This window comes from Dermochelys coriacea, chromosome 7 (genome assembly GCF_009764565.3).
Source record: "Dermochelys coriacea isolate rDerCor1 chromosome 7, rDerCor1.pri.v4, whole genome shotgun sequence".
In the NCBI taxonomy this organism is placed as follows: domain Eukaryota; kingdom Metazoa; phylum Chordata; order Testudines; family Dermochelyidae; genus Dermochelys; species Dermochelys coriacea.
The window spans coordinates 69258940-69280806 of NC_050074.1; the positions used below are offsets into that span (position 1 = coordinate 69258940).

Sequence of the window (21867 nt, forward strand, 5' to 3'; positions counted from 1 at the left end):
GTCCGTGCTGGTGGACGTGGTCCAACCAGACCTACACTGTCCCGGGCCGCAGCATCTTCGACAACCTATATCTGGTCCGGGACCTTTTGGAACTCGGTTATAGGGATGGTCTGTCGTTCACCCTCCTGTCCTTGGATCAGGAGAAGGCATTCGACAGGGTGGATCACGGGTATCTCCTGAGCACTCTGCAAGCGTTTGGCTTCGGACCCCAGTTTGTGGGTTTTCTCTGGGCGCTGTACGCCTCCGCAGAGTGTTCGGTCAGGGTCCAGTTGAGCCTGACTAAACCGGTCAGCTTCGGGCGAGGAGTACGGCAGGGGTGCCCCCTCTCGGGCCAGCTGTATACTCTGGTGATCGAGCCCTTCCTCCGTCTCCTCCAAAGGAGGTTGACAGGGTTGGTGCTGCGAGAGTTGGAGCTGTGGCTGGTCCTGTCGCCGTACGCTGATGACGTGCCCCTCGTGGACCAGGACCCGGGCAACTTGGCGCGGGTGGAGGCTTGCCAAGCCATCTATTCGGCAGCCTCCTCCGCGTGGGTCAACTGGGTCAAGAGCTCTGGCTTGGTGGTAGGGGACTGGTGGCAGGCAAGCTCCCTCCCACCCGCGCTTTAGGCCATCCGGTGGAGCACGGGTCCGCTGCTCTATCTGGGCGTTTACCTTTCTGCCACGCATCCCTCTCCGCCAGAGAACTGGCAGAATTTAGAGGGTGGGATGATAGAGCGGCTCCGGAAATGGACAGGATTACTCTGGTGCCTCTCCCTTCGAGGGAGAGCGCTAGTGCTTAATCAGCTAGTCCTATCCATGCTCTGGTACCGGCTCAACACCCTGGTCCCGGCCCCGGGTTTCCTGGCCAACTTCCGGACATCGATTCTGGAGTTCTTTTGGTCAGGACTGCACTGGGTCCCTGTAAGGGTTCTCCATCTACCCCTGGAGGAGGGAGGGCAGGGCCTGAAATGTCCGCTTACTCAGGTCCATGTCTTCCGCCTCCAGGGCCTGCAGAGGCTCCTTTATGGTGCAGGTAGTCTGGCATGGAGCATACTAGCGAACGCCTTCCTGCGCCGCTTCCGAGGGCTCCGATACGACCGGCAGCTCCTTTATCTCCATCTGAGAGGTCTTCCGCGAGACCTCTCCGGGCTGCCGGTCTTCTACCAGGATCACCTCTGGACCTGGAAACTCTTTTCAACATCCAGGTCCGTGGTGGCCACCGAGGAGGCAGATCTCCTTGTGGAGCCCCTGCTACACAACCCCCAGCTCTGTGTGCAGGTGGCAGAGTCCCGCTCGGTGCGCCAGAGGTTGGTCCTGGCAGAAGTCACAAGAGTCGGAGACCTCCCGGACTATGACCGGGGAGACTGGCTGGATCCCCTGATGCTCGCTCAGCGCATGGGGCTCTCCAGACCTTGTACTCCCCGGCGCATACTGCAGGAGGTGAAGGCTGCTTTGCCACCCGCTGCTTGGGCTTATCTCGACCGGGTCCTGCACGAGGGCATGCCCGCCCACCCTCTACCCCAGGCCCGCTGGATCATTTAATTGGACCCCCGCCCCATGGACCAACTGACACCGCCACCCATCCCTTCACTGTAAGCCAGCTGCACGAGATGCAGCCGGTCTGCTTTCAAACCGTGCCAAGAAAACATCGATACATGCTCATGCTCCACACCCTTCACACCCTCACCCTCCTGTCCCACCCTGATATAAAATGGCGGCACTTCCTGCCACCTTAGTCCCGAGACCCACCGGGGATGTCAGTTGGCAGCTCCTTCACAGAGCCGTGAGCACGGGCGTGTACTTGGCGCAGTTCACCTCAATCCCAGACACCTGCCCCTTTTGCGGCGTGAGGGAAACCCTGGCACACCTATACCTGGAGTGTGCCAGGCTGTAGCCCCTATTCTGGCTCCTCACCAATATTTTATTATGCTTTTGGTTGCACTTTTCCCCTCACCTTCTTATTTATGCACTCCCTATCCGTGCCCCCACAAAGTCACGGGATCTCCTGGTCAACCTCCTCCTGGCCCTAGCTAAAATGGACATCTATAAAACCAGAGCGAGGCGGTTGGCCAATGGAGTCTCCTGTGACTGTGGGGCCTATTTCTGATCCTCGGTCCGTTCGCGTATCCGGGCAGAGTTCCTCTGGGTGGCGTCCTCTGACTCCCTTGGTGCCTTTGAGGAGCAGTGGGCGCTGTCCGGGGTTCTCTGCTCAATGTCCCCATCCGGTTCCCTTCGTTTGACCCTTTTGACCACACTCCTGTCCCTGTTGTTTCGTTAGTTGTCCCCTGGAATTATTTGGAATCTAGGTCCTGTGGATCCCCCTTCTAGGCTGGGGGGGATCCTTTAGCAGTGGATGGGCTTCGCCCGCCCACTTCCCGGATCCCAAAAGGACTACTTTTCTATAGCCATCTATTACCCCATCACACTATGCAGAGAAGAAAAGTTACATTTGCTGTTCAGGCGTTCGAAAGTTAAGTGTTACTTAAAATTTTTGAACAAGGCATTTTACATTGTTAGTTCTCCTTTATTGGGGTAGGTAGCAGAGCAGTACCATGAGAGGAGTAGAACAGGAAGAAGGCAGAATTTAGACCTTTCAGAGTTTTGGCCCAAACAAGGGGGTATGGGGGTGTCATTTGAGCTCCTGCCTCAGATGCCAAAATGTTGTGGTCGGCCCTGGTATGAGTGTTTCGTTCTCAAAGCAGTCTTTTAAAATAAAATAACTCTTGGAAAGCCTTTAGCCTGAGTTGTTGACTCCACATGACAAGAAAATCCTCATTTCAACAATTGTCATCTTGCGTTGAGTAAGGATTTGCTCAGGCACCACCAGAGATTGATTGGTTTGATTTTTCCCATTAATATAAGTAATGCTTACATTAGTAATTAGCCTAGCACCAAATGATTTTTCTATATTTGTACATAAAACATCTTACTAGTCATATAACAATATCAGGCAGTTATGTGAAGGCTTGCATTTAGATACAAAATACTTGCAAATATACACATTAAAAGAATCTTATGCAATCATAAGCATTTGAGAAGAGATTTTCTCCTTTAACTGGAAAAATGAGTTGAACATAACCAATATCTTCTGTAGGTCACTTACCACCATAAATGTTCTCCAAGTTTAAAGAATGAAGACGACTTTGGTGTGTGTATAGAAGAAATCAATTTCATAAAGATGTTTCTAGAATACTTTGTTTGTGAGTTTAAGCTCAAGTTTTATTTTGGGGGGAAAAAAGTGGTGGAGGAAGATTTGTTATAGGCCTGCTTTTCCTCTGGGTTTGTTGTTCTGATACCACAGCATTGCATTCTTTTCACAGGCAGATTTCTTCCAAATGTTTGTGATTTGTAGGCTTGATGTTTGCTTGGTCTAGAGAGAGAAAAGTATAAACCTGGAATTTCTCTGATTTAGCTTTAAAGTTTTGTAACATAATAAGCTAACTATGTATATTGTCATATTTTCAAACATCGTGGCTATAATGTTCTTATGGCTGCATCTTGATATTTAGTGAAGGTAAATTTTTAACAACTTAATTTTTTTTAAGTGGAAGGGGAGCTAAGCTTCTAGATAGCAAACTAGACATAGGCCATGTCTAAACTACCCACCGGATCGTCGATCTATCAGGGATCAATTTATCGCATTTAGATCGCTCTGCCATCGACTCCGGAACTCCTCCATGGCAAGAGGCAGAAGCGGAGTCGATGGTGAGCAGCTGCTGTCGATCCCATGCCACGAGGATGCGAAGTAAGTGATTCTAAGTTGATCTAAGATACTTCGACTTCAGCTACGCTATTCTCGTAGCTGAAGTTGCGTATCTTAGATCGATACCCCTCCCCCCCCCCAGTGTAGACCAGGCCTTAGAGTAGTCATGAGGGTTTTAAATTGGCATCAGAAGGGGAGGGTGAGGAGGAAGAGGATAAACGTAGGACATATGATCAAATATAACTCTGGCAACAAATCAAGGGATGTAAAGAGAATAAATCCTTCAGTTTAATTCCTTCAGAATAAATCCTATACACCAAAGCTAGAAGTCTGGGTGGTGAATAAGAATTAGAAATATTCATTTATGAAAAGCAACTTGATATGGTTGGGTAGTACTGAGTTGGTGTGGTTCACATGATTGGAATGTTATAATAGGGTGACTCTAGTGGAAGACAGAGTGGGCTGAAGAGAAGGTGGGGTGGCACTCTATGGTATAGATACCTTTACCTGCTTTTGGGTTGCTCACAAACCTTATATTGATAGGACATGTAATGCATATAGGTGGATTGGTTGAACTAATTCAGCTGAGGGGATAGGATATGCCTGGCATAAAATATCTATCTATGTTGCATTATCAGAGGGGATTTCAATCTGGGGGACTTGATGAGGTCTCATACTGCCACTAGTAAAACTTCTTGGAGTGTCTCAAACTGATGATAAATTTGTAACATTTGCAATTAACTTGAGCAATTCTATTATGAGACCTCATTCTGTCACATAAATGTGGACTGAAAATTGGTGGTTGTCTAGGTACAAATGATGCCAATGTAACTTCATTTGCTGCATGCAGAGTATAGTCCCAGCCAGTTACATAACACTTCCCCCTCCCCCCACTCCCGCCCTTGGTGATTTTTAAAAAACCAATTTTCCAAAGCTGGAAGTAATTATGAGCATAATTCAGTGGGAGAAGATATCGAATGATTGGAAATTAGTTAAGAATGCATTATGTCCCCCCATCCCCAAACATATCCTTACTAAAAAGGGAGGTGATGACAGCAATCTAAATGTAAGTAAACTGAAAAATGGCAAAGCTGATAGCAATGAATATAAATCAGAGTTTAGGTGGAAATATCTCTAGCTTTCCTTATCAATTTTATGCATCAATGAAAAACTGTGGCCAGTAGGGCTAAGGACAATAAGGAACAATATATATTAAATATATATATATATAAAATATATCAGGAACAAACTAAATCCTAGCAATGATATAGGTCCGATACTATAAAAGGATGGTAAAAATGTCAGTTGTGATGTAGAAAAATATCTGTTCCGTATTTGGAAATCAAAAAGATGATGTATTCATCGCTTACAGAGATAATATACTTTCCCTGGCCTGTAACTAAGGAGGATGTTTCAACAGTATCCATTAAAGAGTTAAACACTTATAAAATATATATGACTGGATAACTTGCACTGAAAGATTTTTTTTTTTTTTTTTTTTAAATTGGCTCTGGAGCTCTCTGAACTGTGGGTGGTTGTATTTAAACAAATAGATTCATAGATACTAAGGTCAGAAGGGACCATTCTGATCATCTAGTACGACCTCCTGCACAGCGCAGGCCACAGAATCTCACTCACCCACTCCTATGAAAAACCTCACCTATGTCTGAGCTATTGAAGTCCTTAAATCCATGGTTTAAAGACTTCAAGGAGCAGAGAAGCCTCCCTCAAGTCAACCATGCCCCATGCTACAGAGGAAGGCGAAAAACCTCCAGGGCCTCTCCAATCTGCCCTGGAGGAAAATTCCTTCCCGACCCTAAATATGGCGATCAGCTAAACCCTGAGCATATGGGCAAGATTCACCAGCCAGATACTACAGAAAATTCTTTCCTGGGTAACTGAGATCCCAGAGGAGTGGGGGTGGGGGGGAAGTTTAACATTGTTCCCGTATTTAAAAGACCTGCGAAATTAACTATAAAACAGCTTTCATGACTCACATCTTAGGCAAAACCATGGAAAGCGGATATAGGACACAATTATAGAATCATAGAAATGTAGAGCTGCAAGGGACCCTGAGAAGTCCTCTAATGTTGTGTTGTGTCATGTTTCTCCTCTCTTTGTCCTCCCTTCTCCCCCCTGCCCCCTCACTGAGCCAGGATTAAGTTAAAGCTAGACAAACAGAAGTTAGGGGCTTGATGCAAGAATTACTGGGTGAGACTCTTTGGCCTATGTTATGCAGCAGATCAGACTAGATGATTGTGATGGTCCTTTCCTTAAAATGTATGAATCTGTGAGTTGGTAACATGTATTAAGATTCTAATTATAAAGACCTAATAAGCTATTAATGGATTGTGAGAATTACAACCCTCAAAGTACTTGAGGCTTTTATTACTGTCCACAGCTGTCTTCTGTTTGCCTTAAGTCAGTCACTAATTCTACCAGTTTAGTTGTTTCCCTTTGCTGCTTGGAGTTAATTAACCCATGGTCAAAAATGATTTGTAGAACCTCTAAACATTGCACAATATTTAAACTTACTAAAAAGTAAATAGCAAGTCTTTGTGTTTTGTGTTTTGGTTGTTTTTTGTTTTGTTTTTTGTTTTTACAGGACTCTTAAGTAATAGTTTTCCAAATATGCACTAATTCCAAGTAGGTGAAATCCCATTGTAAATTAAGAAGTCTTGCAAAGATCCTGCACGTGTATTTTCCATTCCCAAAGGTGCCGTGAGTGTCCACTTTGCTATTTTAATGATAGGACCTAATTCCAGTCTCGTAGATCCACTGATTTTGAGTATCAGGAGTGACTTTGGTAGTATCCGAGCAGATTATGGTCTGTATTTTATACTTGTCCTGAACTTTTCACCTGCAGATCACAAAATGCTTTACAAAGATGAGTAATGTTGGAAAGTTCACAACTACTTTCCTCTTTTTGAAAGTCAGTACTTACCGGTTTAGGCTCAAATTCCTTTTTGGATTCACTTCCTTTATGACCTTTCCTTCAGTTTATTTTCTAGGCATTTTTCTTCTCCTGCCCCAGGTGGACTCACAGAAATTTTAGTTGTTATGATCACTTCTGCTTCCAAACTCTCCCCCACTCTACCTCTGCAATTGTATTTTTATATTACCCAAAACTAGGTCAAAGATTCCGGCCTTTTTAGTTTGTGTATTGTGTAAGGAAGCCTTTATGTACGTAGTACAGAAACGGATTGCTCCATTTACTGCTTTATGCTTTAATGGAGTTCCAGCAGCGTGGAACACAGTGGAGAATTAGGCCCTGTATATCCAAGATGTACCCTGGTGGCAGATTTTGCTCCCATTTTTACCAGCTTGTTCTTTTTTTATTTTAATATTGTTTATACTGGATTGGTAACTTTTGCTCATTAGTGTTACAGAAGTTCTAAAATGTTTAAGTGAATGTATACGGTCAGTAAGTGGACAATGTAAACATAACCTTTCAAAACTCTCACACTGAACACCAGAGCACTCTTGTCCATAAGGTGTTATCTGTAACTTTGATCTGCAATGATTCCGCCCAGATTATAGTCCCACCTGAAATTTCTGCAGCACAGCTGGTATTTTTTTTTAGTTTAAGGCATTTGCCTGTAAAGCCAAATTATCAATACAAAGTGAAGCAAGCTGCTATCTGCTGGTTTTCTTCCCTGATGCTCCATTTGGAAACTGGATTGATACGCCTGCTTCTGGCTTTTCTCCAGGAATCCCAAAGCCTTTGGAATGCTAGGGATCCAATCCTTGACTTTCCTACTTCCAGTTTTGCCTCTGCTTCTCAAGTCTGTCTTCTCCTTCTTGCCCCAATTCAGGAAGTTGAATGGGACTAATAACATAGTTAAAGTTAGGCACATACTTAAATGCTTGACTGAATCAGGGTCTTGTGATGTATAGCTTTAGCTTACTCTGCTGGATGAGCATTGAGTAGTTCAAAAGACACCAATGGGATGACTCTCCTGGATAAAGATACTCCTTGTTCATAAGTATCTGCAGGATTGGTCCCTTTAATCACTACTTTAGGAATCCACTGAAACTTCACTGGAAGAGAATGATCTTAATTTAAAAACAAATGTTCTATTCTCTGTGCTCAAACCTTTAAGAATAATTAATAATAAAAAATACACAAACTTAAGCTGAGATCCCACAAGCATTTAAATATGTCACTTTACTTGGACGAATCGTCCAAATGACTTTAATGGAACTGCTCCCCGTGAGTACAGTTGTTCATCTTTAAATGTTTGCAAGATCAGTTCCTTTAAAATCCTTCAAGACCTAAATTTCTTCCCTTTGCTGGCACCCGTGGCATGAGTGTGAGAGAGAAAAGCACACACCCGAATGGCTTTCTTCAGACATTGTGTCTACAGACTCTGAAAGAAAACACATTAATTGGTGGAGAGAAGAAAATTTACCAGTGCAAACTTGCTGGGAAAATGATTGGCTTCCAAATGCAGGACATTGCTATTTATTATGTAGGGAAATAAATCCATGTAAACATTAATTTTAAAAAAGCTCAGAGCTCAATACTTTTGGGTCATGATGCATCTCCTTTAAAAAGCCTGGCAATATAAAAAATATTTGGGATGGGATTTCCTGGGGGGTCCTTATCAAAGCTGTAGAGAGTGCCTGGCTTGACAAACCCTTCTCCTTGAAGGCCCTCAGTGTATCCACCTGCCAAGGGGGATGGATCGGAATTCCACTGGAAGCTTGTCACTGCTGCTCTGTAATCAACTATTGAAGATTGCTATTGAGGAGTTTGTTACTGGCTACATACGACTTACTTTCTGTGATGCCTGATGCTTGGTTCCTGACACCAAAAGAAATGAGACATGCCTGCAGTTTCTAAGTCTCTCTTAACTACATTGTAAACAATTAGTCAGAACTCGAGTTAATCATTGTTGTTAATGACTTCATCCTGTCTGATGTGATTCATTTTTGTTGCAAGTTGCTGAGAGTCTAGGAAGCATATTACTCTTTATTGCAGTATGTGGGTGTAAATTCAGTTGGAAAATCTTCTTGGTGTATGGGAGCTTCCCAAGACTCCCCCGGAGGTCTCTTTGTCAAATTTAAACTCCACATGGAGAAACTTGAATTCCTGATCTCTCCTGAACTTTCTGCACCCCAGTACTGTCACTGTTGAAGATTACACTTTCATCCCTATACATAATGGGTATTAGTTTTGACTTCCTTGCAGCCAGCCTGTGTCCATACCCTGCTGTTGCTTCCTCCACGATATTTCTAAGATTCAACTTTTTTCTCTTTCCAGGCAGTTAAAATTCCTCATCCAGTACCTCATCATCTCCTGGCTTGACTTCTTTGTGAATTGTGCCTTTCTGAATACCTGTATTGGGTCCCCCTTCTCCACTACATGAACTCTTGTCCTCCTGTTAAAGTCTCTGCATAACTTTGTCCCTCCCTACCCAGTGACCATCTGTTGGGTTATGTGAAAGAGTTTGGTTTCTGTCTAGTTCCTAGAGGAGAGATGTCCCTGTCATAGAATATTCCATGAGACCTGGTTGTAAGAGGTACTGTAGCTGGTCTCAGTAAATAGTACAGTCATGGAGCCTGGATTCCTCTCTATCCAGAATGATGGGCTCACTGGTGATGTCGGGGAGACTGCACTGCTACTGCTCATGTTGAACTTGTTCTGTGGAAAAATGGAGGACCCGGACCTTCAGAACAGCACTGATGATCAAAACAAAAATTCCAGAAGTCACTTAGCAAAGATACTGTCTGTCATTTCCACTGACTTCAGGAATCCTAGAACAATTCGCAGCCCCTATTTTCTAGTCAGGCCACAATGTTAGAAATGGTTGTACATTTGCATGACTATAGAATTATAGTTTGAAGTTGCCTGCCCCACTGCATTCTCAGGTTCCGTGATCCAGATCTCCCTTTCTTGTAGCTTACTCAACACTAAATGCTTCATCTGTCTCCCAGGAGTGAGCAGAGCTTCCTCCACACTTTCACATCGCAGCTGAAGTAAATACATGTCTGTAAGGAAAGAATCCTTGAGCCATTCCATTCCAGCATCAGTCAGAACTCTTGGGAAAGTGACTGTTCAGTGACTCATAGGTGCACGCCCTCAGATTTACCTGATACTGTACTTAATGATTCACGATCTCTTTTATTGAAAGAATCAACAGCTCTTATATTTTCCCTTTACCTCACAGTAAGAGGGGTTATGGTGTTTGTTGCAGCCTTGGGAGAGTCCCTCAGGTTTTTCTTTTTCTTACAGCTCATCAGCTTAATGTAAAAATTTCTAATACAGCCATCTCCATTGGATCTGGGTGCTGCACACAACAGCTGGTAGAGCCATCACTGCACCTGATCTGCCCGATGGAATATTTGGAGGATACTAATGGGGAGGAGAGAAATATCAGTGGACTGGTGTCCTTCTTTGTAGAGAGAACTGGCGAAAAGTGCTATGAAATGTAATACTGGGAACAAGGTGAATAACAAATTAATAAATAAACCATTAACCAAAATAATCCGATCTTTTATATTGGATTTTTTTTATTCTACTTAAATGTTTTTCCAAAAATCTTTTTAAAATCTGAACTTAACATTTTACACCTTAGCATATTTTATTGCAAAATATTTCAATAAATAAATATGCTGCATCCATGCATGTGTCAAAAACTTTGAGTTTGAAAGCTGCTTTTCTAGATAAAGAGAAAATTGGGAGGGTGGGGAAAGGACCATTTAACTTGACATTAATCTTTTTAAATATGGCACAGTAAATCATGTGCTACATGATGCTACTGTGCTACAGGCTTCTTTTGGTTAATACAAATACATTTTATATTCTGTTTTGTGTGTCAATTAAATTCTATTTGCCACCCTAATGCAGCTTGCCACAAATCATGAGCAGAAAGTTAATTATCTAGTGAATAAGTGATGTCCTTCACCATTTTCTAATATACTAAAAATGTACAATTAGCTTAATCTTTTGAGATTCTGATGTGATTGCTTAAATGTGTATAGTTATGTAGTACCCTCATAAGTAGCAAAAAGATGTATCCCATCTAGTATTAAGGCTCTATTTAGTTGTAAATCAGCATGTTCTAATGGTTATATCAACCAGTGAGAGTGCACTTTTCCATTTCTACGTCAGTTATTTTCTAAAGAAAAGTTTATTTGAATTCAGTGATTTTTAAATGGAGAATTTCCACTTTGGTGTTTTAAATTGCCTTGATTTTAATCTACACTGACAAGATGAGAAAAAGGTAATTCTGTATTGGGATAGTTTGTTTTCACAAAAGCTTACCATAGTTGGCACCTCTAAATAGACATTAACCTGTCAGCTTCAAGCCTTCAGCTGGACAGGTGGTAAATCACATGCAGCGAGATCAAAAAAAAAAAAATTAGCTTGTTATATTATAAAAAATAACAAGCTAGAACAATACACTGTGGATGAAATAATGGAAGTAACTTGCATGCCAAAAGATTTGACGGGATGTTTTTCACTCCCAATAGTTCAATGTTTTGTTACCAACAGCCATGTAACCTTCTTGAATCACTGTTCTGCTCGCTGATTGTTTTGATTTTACAGAAACAATGAGGAGTCCGCGGCATCTTAAAGACCAACAGATTTATTTGGGCATAAGTTTTCATGGGTAAAAAACCCCACTTCAGCTGCATGTGAAGAAATATGCCCAAATAAATCTGTTAGTCTTTAAGGTGCCACCGGACTCCTTGTTGTTTTTGTGGATACAGACCAACACGGCTACGCCCTGTTGTCCTGTTTGAGGGTCACATATGCTGCAAGGGTTAAAAATCTATGGGCAGTGAATAATATCACAATTTTATAAAAACTTTAGGATCCTTGCACTTTGTAGATAACCGTGTAATCTGTGGGTTTGGAACTGTCTGACTGGAAACTGCAGCATTCTTTTGCTGAATGGTTATATCTTTCATCAGTGCAGCTGTGAGCTGAAATGATATGTCTTTAAAAAGCTAGCAGTATCCCTCTGTATTAGTTCTCTGAAAGAAATTCCCACTGCTATAAGTGGGAAATAACTGTTGTCAAAGTGAGTCCGTGTAACTCCATATAGAAGAATAAGATGTACTGCAGGGAAAGCTGATGATTACCATCTGCATGTCATTTTATATCTCTTCAAAGCACTTCACAATACTAATTAGCTAATCAATGAAACCTATGAGGTAAGTTAATATTACTAACCACATGTCTTATTTTGTAGTCTGGCAGCTGATACTTCTGAGCATCTCCTACACTAAGTGACCTGTTCAAGTTCATGTAGCCAATCCATTTTCAGAATTAGGAATAAAGTTTAGGATGGGAGTTGGACGTGACCAGTCTTGGGGCTAGTCTACGCTGGCAGAGCTTTAACGTGGCTCGTGTAGTCACAGCACAGGGCTGGGAGCGCTCTTAAAAAAGACCCCATCTCAACGAGAGGCATAGCTACCAGCGCTGGGAGCACAGTTTACACTGGCGCTTTACAGCGCTGAAATTTGCAACATTTGGGGGTGTTTTTTCACACCCCAAGCGAGAAAGTTGCAGTGCTATAAATTGCCGGTGTAGACAAGCCCTCAGTTGCCTAGAACATGTTGCCTCTCCATACAGCATTGTTGCTATAACAGCAGTGTGTATCTCAATGGCAAAAACCAAGATACCATCTCTGTTACTTTTTCCTCCACCTCCCCACCCAAAAAAGTGGCAATAGGCCAAATCCTGACCTTAATTTACATGGGAGTAAGGGGCACAGAAGCCCTTTTCCTCTCTATTTTCAGGACTCCAGCTCTGAAGATAGGTACAACGTTTCTGCTAAAGAGAATGGAGAACTCCATAGAAATGCCCATTCTGTCATCCTTTCTCCTTTCAGGAAGTTGTCATTCAATTTTGCAGTAATTCTTGCATAGCTTTCTGCTCCCACATGCCTCCCTACCCCTTCCTGGAAGTCATCCCTGTGGAGGAGGGAATTTTGGGGGGGGGCAGTGTGTGCTGCCCTTCTTGGTACCTAGCCACCTATGTGGGAGGACAAGGTGGGTGAGAAAATTTGTTTCTTGGATCAACTTCTGTTGGGGAAAGAGATGAGCTTTTAAGCCACACACAGTTCTTCAGGCCTGGGAAAGGCATTCAGTGCATCACCACTGAATAAAAGGTGGAACAGATTGTTCAGCAATGTGGAAGGAGACAATCATCCTGGCTGACCGCTCAGAAGGGAAACTGTGTGTGTTTCTGCTGTGGTGCCCCTTTTAAGAATCATCATCGCAGGTGCATTTCTTGGAGATCCACCCTACCTCCTGAAGTGGGCAGATGGCTTATAGTAGTGTGGTTTGATCAAGTGTGAATCCCCTGACATCACGGGATACTGTAGCATTCCTCACTACCTACACAGCGACACTCCTCCAGGGCAGGCAGTTGGTTCGTTGTGGCTGGGCAGCTGGCCAATGGAAGGGGAAGTAGGGAGAAATGTGTTACCAGTCATAGAAAGGTCAAGATGATTAGGCAGTTGGGACCCCAGCTTGTCAGTAAGGATGTGGGAGAAGCTGATATTCCTGTAGTGGGCTTTTCACTGAAGTTAAGGCCTGAACAATCAAGGTAGGTCTGAGAAACAGTGAGGGGAGGAAGCCAGGCAGAAAATAAGATCTCTAACTGGGGGTGGGGGAATTCCTTCAATGGCTTTGGCTATCTTTTTTTGTTTTTCAGTTCCGTTTTAGGACTGTTAATTTGCTGGGGTTTTTTGTTTTTTTTTGTTTTCCCCCCTGGATCCTCCTGGTCTACTAGCTTAGAGGCAAAGTACGTTGGTTATATAACTGTCTATTTGCAGCTTGATACTTAATATATTTAATTGAAATACTCTGCGACACCCCCACCCCACATGAACTAGAGAGACTCTCGTCCTTGTTTCTTTTTGTGTGCATCAGTTTAGTTATGTCTAAACTACAGACCTTACAGCCATACCACTGCAGTTGTAAGCTCTTGTGTGTAGCTGCTTTATGCTGGTGGGAGAGAGCTCTCCTGCCAGCATAATTAAGCCACCCCCAGTGAGCGGCTGTAGCTATGTCGCTGGGAGAGCATCTCCCACTGAAATAGCACTGTTCACACCAGCACTTCTGTTGGTCCAGGAAGGGTTTTTTTTTTTCACACCCGTGACTTACAGAAGTGCTAATCGTGGGCCACCCTTCCTTTCTTTTACGCTTTGTGAACATGTCTGTCTGCTCAGTTTCCATTTGGGCTTTGCTGTTTCTGGTAAACAGTCTCTTGCGGGTCCTGTGATAGGGTGTGGTTGTGATCTTTCCCCCAGAATACATCATGGAAAGTCATGATGCAGTGCTAGAGCATGAGAAAGGGAACCCGATTCTAACAAGGTACAGGGTAGTAGAGAAACGGGCCCAGGAAGTGCAACTAACAAATAGCAAAACACTGAAGTTGACGCTGCACAACGTGAACTGAAAGAGCGGGGGTGGGTCGGATAGCCCTGTAATCCTGCTTAGCAGCCTTAGATGCTACTTTTAGCCCTAATAGGAATAATACTGTCAGATGGTGTTGGGTCTTCTCAAGCTGATGGGGTCAGTCATAGTTACAGAGATAGCTGCTGCTTTTCACCCCTCTCTGTTCTCTGAGTGCACCCTTTTAAGATTTTGCACTTCTTGACTGTACTCCTCGGCTGCAAGTCTTCCCTTCGGGAGGCATGACCAGGCAGCTTTCTAAAAGTATTGTTTTAATGATAGAAATACAGCACAGTATGGGTAGGAGATTTGCCCACAGACTGTTTTAAAGTCTTCTCTCTTACCCTATTTTTACCATCCTTCTTGGAAGGTTAAGGAGGCTCACTGGCTTCAGGGCCTGTGTCTCTGTGCTTGCTGACAACTCTCACCCCTCTCTAGAGTTCAAGTATTTCAGTCCCCTTCAGTCCAGCCTGTTCCATATCTGGGCAAATCAAGCTTTATAATTTCAGCTGGTACCTGTAAGTATCATCTTCGCTGTTTAACAGCACAGACGTTGTTTCCTAACCTTTTGCCTTGTTTACCAGGAAGCGTTTGTAGCTGGAGCTGTTACCCGCCAGCTATTATCCTGAACCTCCATGTGCCCACAGTAAACCCTTCAGTATATTTATGCAATAAACATTTCCCATGGGTTGCTCACCTACAGTCAGGGGCATGTGCAGGAATTTAAATGTGACCACTTTTGTAGGGGCACGTTCTGTGCCCCTGCCGCAGCCCTGGGGCTGAAGGAGCTCACTCTCCCCACTGCGGCCCTGGGGTCAGAAGAGTTCTGTGCCCCTACCCATTATTGGGGAGCCCATGTCCCTACTTGCCCCCCCCTTGTGCAGGCTCCTGCTTACAGTGTTTGTAAATTAATACAGATCAGTCCTTCAGTGGCCATTGAAAAGGTTTGTATTTACATCAGAATGGAGACCACTGAGTTCAATAGTTAGATCCTCTGTTTTTAGAAGTTGTTTACTATCTCATTAATCTATAAAGCCTTATATGGCCACATAGTACTGAGGGATGTGTGGTAGGTTTTTTTTTTGGGGGGGGCAAGGGGGGAGGGGAAGGGCTCCTGCAGTCAAGAATATACTGGAATTATTCTTTCATTTGCTAAAATGTGTGCTCTTTTTCTCTGTGTCAAGGGGAATTATCATAAAGTTGTGCTGATGGTCCAATCTATTGCGAAAAGGAAAATTGAAATGTACTTTCATTCATGTGCTCTTGAACTTGGAGGCCTGAATTAGGTGCTACCGCTCTCTATATTTTTAAAAGAATAAAGGTCAATCACCCATTTCTGAGCATAAGTGAACACATTTTCTTGCAATACAAGAACCAGAGATGTCTCTTATTTTAAACAAACAAAAAAAACCCACCATATTTGGACAATTCTTTTGTCATAGCTACTGGTATTGTGTAGCAACAGTATCACTCTCTCTCTCTCTCATATTTTTCTTGTTTTAACATTTTTATTACAGTAGTGCCTAAGGGCTAAGTAGCAGTGGGGCTCCATTGTGTTAGGAAATGTCAGAGTAGCAGACTGTTGATTCCTGAAGTGCTTAAAAACTAAATGGACAAGACAGTCACAGGTGCAGGAAGGGGTAGAACCCACTAGCAGAATGAACAGTATGATAGGAGGGGATCAGCTAAAGGGAAAAGGAAGTTGAGGAGGGACAGGAGAAGAAAAGCAGATATGGAGTGAAGAGACTCCAACGGAGGGCTGCAGCAAACAGCCAGTCAACGAAAGTTCAATCAAAACCGATCCTTTGCATTTGGAGAACTGTCTACCAAGGTCCCTGCTTTGGCTGCTTCTACCCTCTACTGCCTGGAGTCCCTGGCTTGCTCCTATCTGTAATTTTGACACCACCTGGTGTCCCCAGTTTTTTAAATAGGCAGAGACCAACAAATGCAGCAAGTTGTCAGGAAAACCGCAGAGGCCCAAAAGTGACCACCAGGTGATGGCTGGGGAAGTCAAGACCAGATCTATGAGACCACTTAATCTCCTTTTGAGAGAGGTGCATCTTGGACACTCCACACATGGAACCCCATGGGCAAAGGATAATCCAACTTCTCCCTAGGGGCTTGGTTTGGAATTACTCTCCTTTTTGCAGCCAAAAGTTTGTGCTTGGTGCTGAGTTTCAAGTTCATGGCAACTTGATATGAGACAGGGTTTGGTTATGAAACTTAAAAACAGACTTGGTGGCAGTATTCCATCATGCTGCTGGAAACTTTTAGCAATGCCGTTTTGAAAACTAAAAGAGGCAGTCTTATGTAAAATGAGATATTCTTCAAAATAGATAACAGTTGGTTTTTTGGGGCGGGGGTGCCAAGGGGTAGAATGATTTTTATAGTGAATCTGTGTGACAAACCTATCCATCATCCTATTGAATTTCTTGTTACAACCAAGAATACAAGACAACTTCATGCTAGACCATTCTGTGATGCCTCAGTGAGATACCAAGGCGTAATTATTAGAGAAGTGCTTAATTAAGTATGAGGGCCCTATTCACCCACTTGTCGTGCACAGCTTATGACCCCAGCCACAGTATGGGTGATGGAAGAGCAGTAGCTGCTCACCCTGAATTCCCCCTCGCAAAGAAGTGAGCAGATGGGTTGGGGGTTAGAAGTAGCTCACGAGCTGTCCTTTCTCTACACCTCCTCCCAGATGGCCAGCTGACATGCAGGAGTATGCTCTGCTGTAAAAAGAGTTGAAATAATTTGCTTGCTCTCCAGATCAAAAGGGGAGGAATTATGGTTGAATCTGCTTCTGGAACTACACCGCTACGTGCCCCCACCTTACTCTATAAAGTTACAGTCTAGCCCTATCAGGCTGGTACTGTGGATGTCTGTTTTCCCCCGCCTTCCCTTTTATGTTATTTAATGTAATTCCACAACAAACAACTTGTCTCATTTCTTTATTTGGGGTAAAACCATTTGAAAAATCTTATTATGCTCTCTCCCTTGCTAAGCTTCTACTAAAATCCCCTGGGAGGGAAACCCTTGATTTAAAGACATGATTAGAGGGTTGAATTGTGGGAATGGTGTTAACCCCTCTCCTGCCCAATTCTCAGAGTGACAGACCAACTGATATTGGCTGGTGGGCCTTTCCCACACACTGGCCTCTTCTGAACTTCTTCAGCATAACAGCTTTCAGCTGGGAGGTTTGTGGTTTTGGTTTTCTATATGGGGCATTCTGCTGCATTCCTATAGAGAGATGGGTTAGGCATAATGCCCTGGAAGGCTTCAGTTTTTTGAAACATTGAGCAACTCCAGTGGCTGATGCTTACCTCCTTCAAATACAAGAAGCACAGAAAGCAGAACTCTGCAATGCCCATCAGATCAAAGCTTTCATAACTGCATGACTTGTGATCTAAATAAAACCAATTATGCAAATTTGATGCAGTATAGGAAGATTAAAAATATCACAGTGCTACAATCTGTCACAGCCTAACAGAAGCTCCCACTGCACCATTCTTTCTCAGTTACTTAAAGCTTTGTCTTCTCCATTTCGCTGCGTACCACCATACTTAACATCACATCTCAAGTCCAACAGGCATAGTGGTAAAAGGAAAATCAGCCTGTATGCAAAGTCCAAGTCCATGCATGTGCATGGAGTGTCTTGGGCCAAGGGGGCACAAAAGGGATTGTCTGTTTAATACAGAGCCTGAACTCATTGATGTGTGTCTTCTGGGTTTAACTCTAACTGTATAGTCAGTTTTGTTTATCTCTCTCAGATGGCAACAGGCAGAGAGAGAACTGGTTAAAAACTAGAAAATATTGTAAAGCCACAAGAATTGGCAGCGGGACTTGGAGTCAGGTGTGGTATTTTGAAATTTCACTGAATATCTTTTTGAAATTGACTAGATTTCAAGTTACCGTAATACTTTTTAATATAAACTTTTGGAATAGGGACTTTACTTTTTCTAAGATTGAAGAAAGCTCACATTTAAACATCTGAATTTTTAGACTGAACTTTTTCTCCCTCTTTTCTTCCTCCTCTGCAGATATTGCTCTATAGAAGATGCTCTATTACCGATACTCTAACCCAGAAATCAGCTGTTGGTATAAATATCTGCTTTTCAGCTACAACATCATCTTCTGGGTGAGTACAAGGCCAAAACTCTCCTTTTTGTAGTATGAGGTCCTCAGCCTGGGACTTGTCTCCCTGAAATTATGTCCTTCAGCCCATGCATATTACTCACAGTGAAAGTGAACGGCATGGACTTGGATGGAGACTTTTGTGATATGGCCAAGCATGACTGAAACCTTCAAACTCATTTCACTTCCAACTTAAATTGGAGGCAGGCAAATGTCCAGATGTTTGGATTTGTCTTGTTGGTTTCAGCATGTCAGGTGGCTCAATCCGTACAATAATAAAGAAAAATGTGGTCCTTGCTCCAGTGAGTTGACAGTTTACGTTATGGATGGCTCCTGGCAGAGACATCCAGGTATGTGGACTGATTCAGATGCCTCTCCAGCCTGAATCTTTTGGGTATGGAAATAGCCTTTCCTGGGGACTGTGGCTCTCCTGTCCTGCTCCAGGCTGGAACCAGGAAGCACCGTGTGTGTGTGTGTGTGTGTGTGTGTGTGTGTGTATGTGAAGAATAGTATCGCAGGAAGTTATCCAAGATCTTCTGAACATCAAAAAAGTTAATTTTCCTTTGAGTAGTGTCACTTTGGGTGTTCCATTTCAGATGTGCGTGCACCTCTCGAGCCCTGTGGGGATGCTGGTTGGGAGTCACCTAAAATGGAGCACTCATAGGGACACCACTCAAAGAAGAAGAGGTTACTCACCTTGTGTAGTAACTCTCTGGTTCTTTGAGAGGTGTTCCTATGGGTGCTCCACCACTACTGCCTTCCTTCCCCTCTCCTTCAGACTGTGTTCTTTGTTATCCATTCAGATAAAGAAGTAACTGCCTGCACAGCTCTGTATCCCCTCTGTGTGTGACATGAGATTGTACAGAGTGCATGCACAGGGCAAATGGATAGCAATGGAAAAATCTCTGATCAAGGGCTTGAGAGGTGTATGTGTAACCCATACACCTCCTAGGTGTGGTGTTCTGTCCCATCTAGTGGCACCGAGACCTCTTAGAGAGAAGAAATGAGTCTGCTTTACAGTCTTAGGTAACAGCCAGTTGGCTTTTAACTCATGCTGTAGAGGCTCATGCACTAAGCTCCAGAGGTCCGAGGTTCAATTCCGCCTGCTGACGATGGGAGTCTGTTGGCGTTACATATGCGCACCTGAAGTGGAGCTCCCATAGGGACACACCTCTCAAAGAACCACAGTTACTGCACAAGGCAAAAACCTCTGGTTATCTTGGTCTGAGCTGGTTCTTATGACTTCTGAACTATTAGTTTGACCCTAACTTAAACAGCATCAGTAAAAAGGGTACAGAAAATGGTATCAACCCATTCTTGTTACTTTATACTATGTGCACATTAAATTAGGCTTATGTTCATTAACTATCCTGGCCTTTCAACATCTGTGCATGCAAGGTGAGGAGATGCTTCCTGAACCAGAAGTTTAATAAAAACCTCAAAATGGCCATGAGGCCAAACTATGCGATGTCTGATGTGTATCGCTGTCCTTCAGACAGTGCAATCGGAAGACTGGCATAAACGATGCAAGTGTCATTTGAGAAATGATGCAGCCACATATCCTTCCCATAGACAGCTTGGGCCAAAATGACTACTAATGAAAACAGGTACAAAGTGGAGCTGCCCCTTTGCTAATATCTTTTACAGTGATACATGCAGCTGGTCTAATATGTTGACTCTGCAGTGTAGATAATCAAAACTTTACTGAAGCAAACTTAAGTGCTGGAGTTTTCAGGGGAAGACATGAAAGTGACTTTTTCCCCCCCTTCATAAAACTTGATACCATGATACCAGGAGTATAAATTGACACATTTCTGTTAAAGCCAGTGGTGCCATATTGACTTACAAAAGCTGGGGATCTAGCTATGATGGAAGCTGCTCTCACTGGTGACCATCCTTGTTTAGTAGTCCATATCCTCAGCCGAAGGCAAGTCGTTTTAATGAAAACCAGGACCTCTAAACTGAGATACTATAGATGATAGCTCACAATAGAGCAAGTAATGTGGGAAAAGGAGATGGAAATATCCCCTGCTGGAGAATCAGTTTTCCATTATAGCATTATGATAGTCCTAACCTTCTGTAGTAGGCTTGTCAAATCCTTTTGTTTTTGTAACTTGACAGTAGGAATGTACAGCACTTGGAAAAGGTCAGAAGTCCCTGACGTTTCCACAAGACTATCAATGATCTGTAACTGGTTTTTTTATAGCAACTCAGTTTTCCCTCTCATTCTATGTTGTTCCATCCTTTTTATCACTTTTTTTTCTTTTTCCTCATAAAGGATAGAATGACCTTTTTCTTTACCCGTCTGTTTCCAACCTGTCTAAAAACTGATAGTGATCTTAACTGTTCCTTTTTCTGACCTCTTGGCTTTCAGTTTGCCTTGTTGCTCACTGGAATGAGGGCTAATTCTGAGAGAAGAAAGAGCAAAGATTTTGCAAAGGTTCTTTGCTAAACAGTGATAAAGGGGCAGAGAACTTGAGTATTATGGCTTTGAGCTACAGCTTTTTCCCTCCCCCCTCCAGATTGCTGTTTAATGTTTCCAGTACTGAATTTAATCTTAGGGTTGTAATTTTGAAGAGATATTGGTTGAGTCTTTGCACCTTTCCAATTTAATGTTGGGCTTGCATTAAAAACTGTGTCCAGAGTGTGCTGGTAAGTGATTGTACCTAGGGCTCAAACCTCCTTGATAAGATACAATATGGGGACCTATCTGCTGCATAAGAGGCTATTTAAATTGGGGGTGCGTGCACACACCCACCCCTTGGAAGTACCTCTCTTGGCTGACCTGGCAGTCTGTTGCATGAGGTCAGGAGTATAGTGGTTGGGAGGGTCAGGCTGTGCTTTGACAGTGACTTCAGGACTTTGCTTCCCTCTGTGGAGGAAGGCTGGAATTGGAGAAGAGTACAGGCTAAACACTTTCACAAGCCTATCTCAACCATTTACAGTACTGTGTTACAGTGATCTTGGAAGGAGCTTGTCTCTGTCTTGCGTAATACTTCAAGAAAAATGCTGTAGGTGTGTGCAGTATCTCAAAGGAAAAGATTACAAGGCATATCTGAAAGGTCCTTAATGAACATATCCAAATGGGGTAATAACTTCTTTAGTTACAGTCCTGAGATTCCTTCCTACATACTCACCGTTTGTTAATACGCTACATGTCTAGAGGGAGGGGTAAGATCGAAGACACTCTCCACTGCAATATATAAAATGTAGAGGAGAATAATAGGCCAAATTATACCTGTCCCTGCATAATATTGCTATGGGGAAAGGCCCTGAAAGCACAGATGCAGAGGGCAACCGTAATCTCTCTGAGCACAAATGCAATGGGGAAAAAGGGTTTACCAGCATTGCCATGAGAGCTGAACATCCTCCAGGCTGCTATCTGGGCAGGGCCGGCTCCAGGCACCAGCTTTCCAAGCAGGTGCCTGAGGCGGCATTCCGAATGGGGTGGCAGTCCATGTCCCATGGTGGCTTTTGGCAATTTGGCGGTGACTGCTTGGGACGGCAAAATTGGCAGAGCCGCCCCTGAATCTGGGTGCGGGCAAGTTCAGGACCCTGACTCTCGTGTCCACTAGTTAGTGCTGGTAAGCAGCCCTGGGATATAGCACAAGCCACACTTTACACAGGTATAGA

At 43.4% G+C, this 21867-nt stretch overlaps 1 protein-coding gene across 6 annotated transcripts in view; it reads left to right on the forward strand.

The window, feature by feature from the left end:
- Nucleotides 1-21867, forward strand: part of TSPAN14 (tetraspanin 14) — an 86572-nt gene that overhangs the window by 26068 nt on the left and 38637 nt on the right. For 4 of the 6 annotated variants that reach the window (XM_038411242.1, XM_038411243.2, XM_038411247.1 and 1 more), the window contains exon 2: nucleotides 18141-18238. In XM_038411242.1, coding sequence (XP_038267170.1) covers nucleotides 18158-18238 — 81 coding nt within the window. In that variant the 5' untranslated portion in view covers nucleotides 18141-18157. Of the gene's footprint in view, nucleotides 1-14540; nucleotides 14616-17875; nucleotides 17954-18140; nucleotides 18239-21867 lie in introns of those variants that run through there. The other 2 variants (XM_043518968.1, XM_038411244.2) reach the window with 2 other exon arrangements.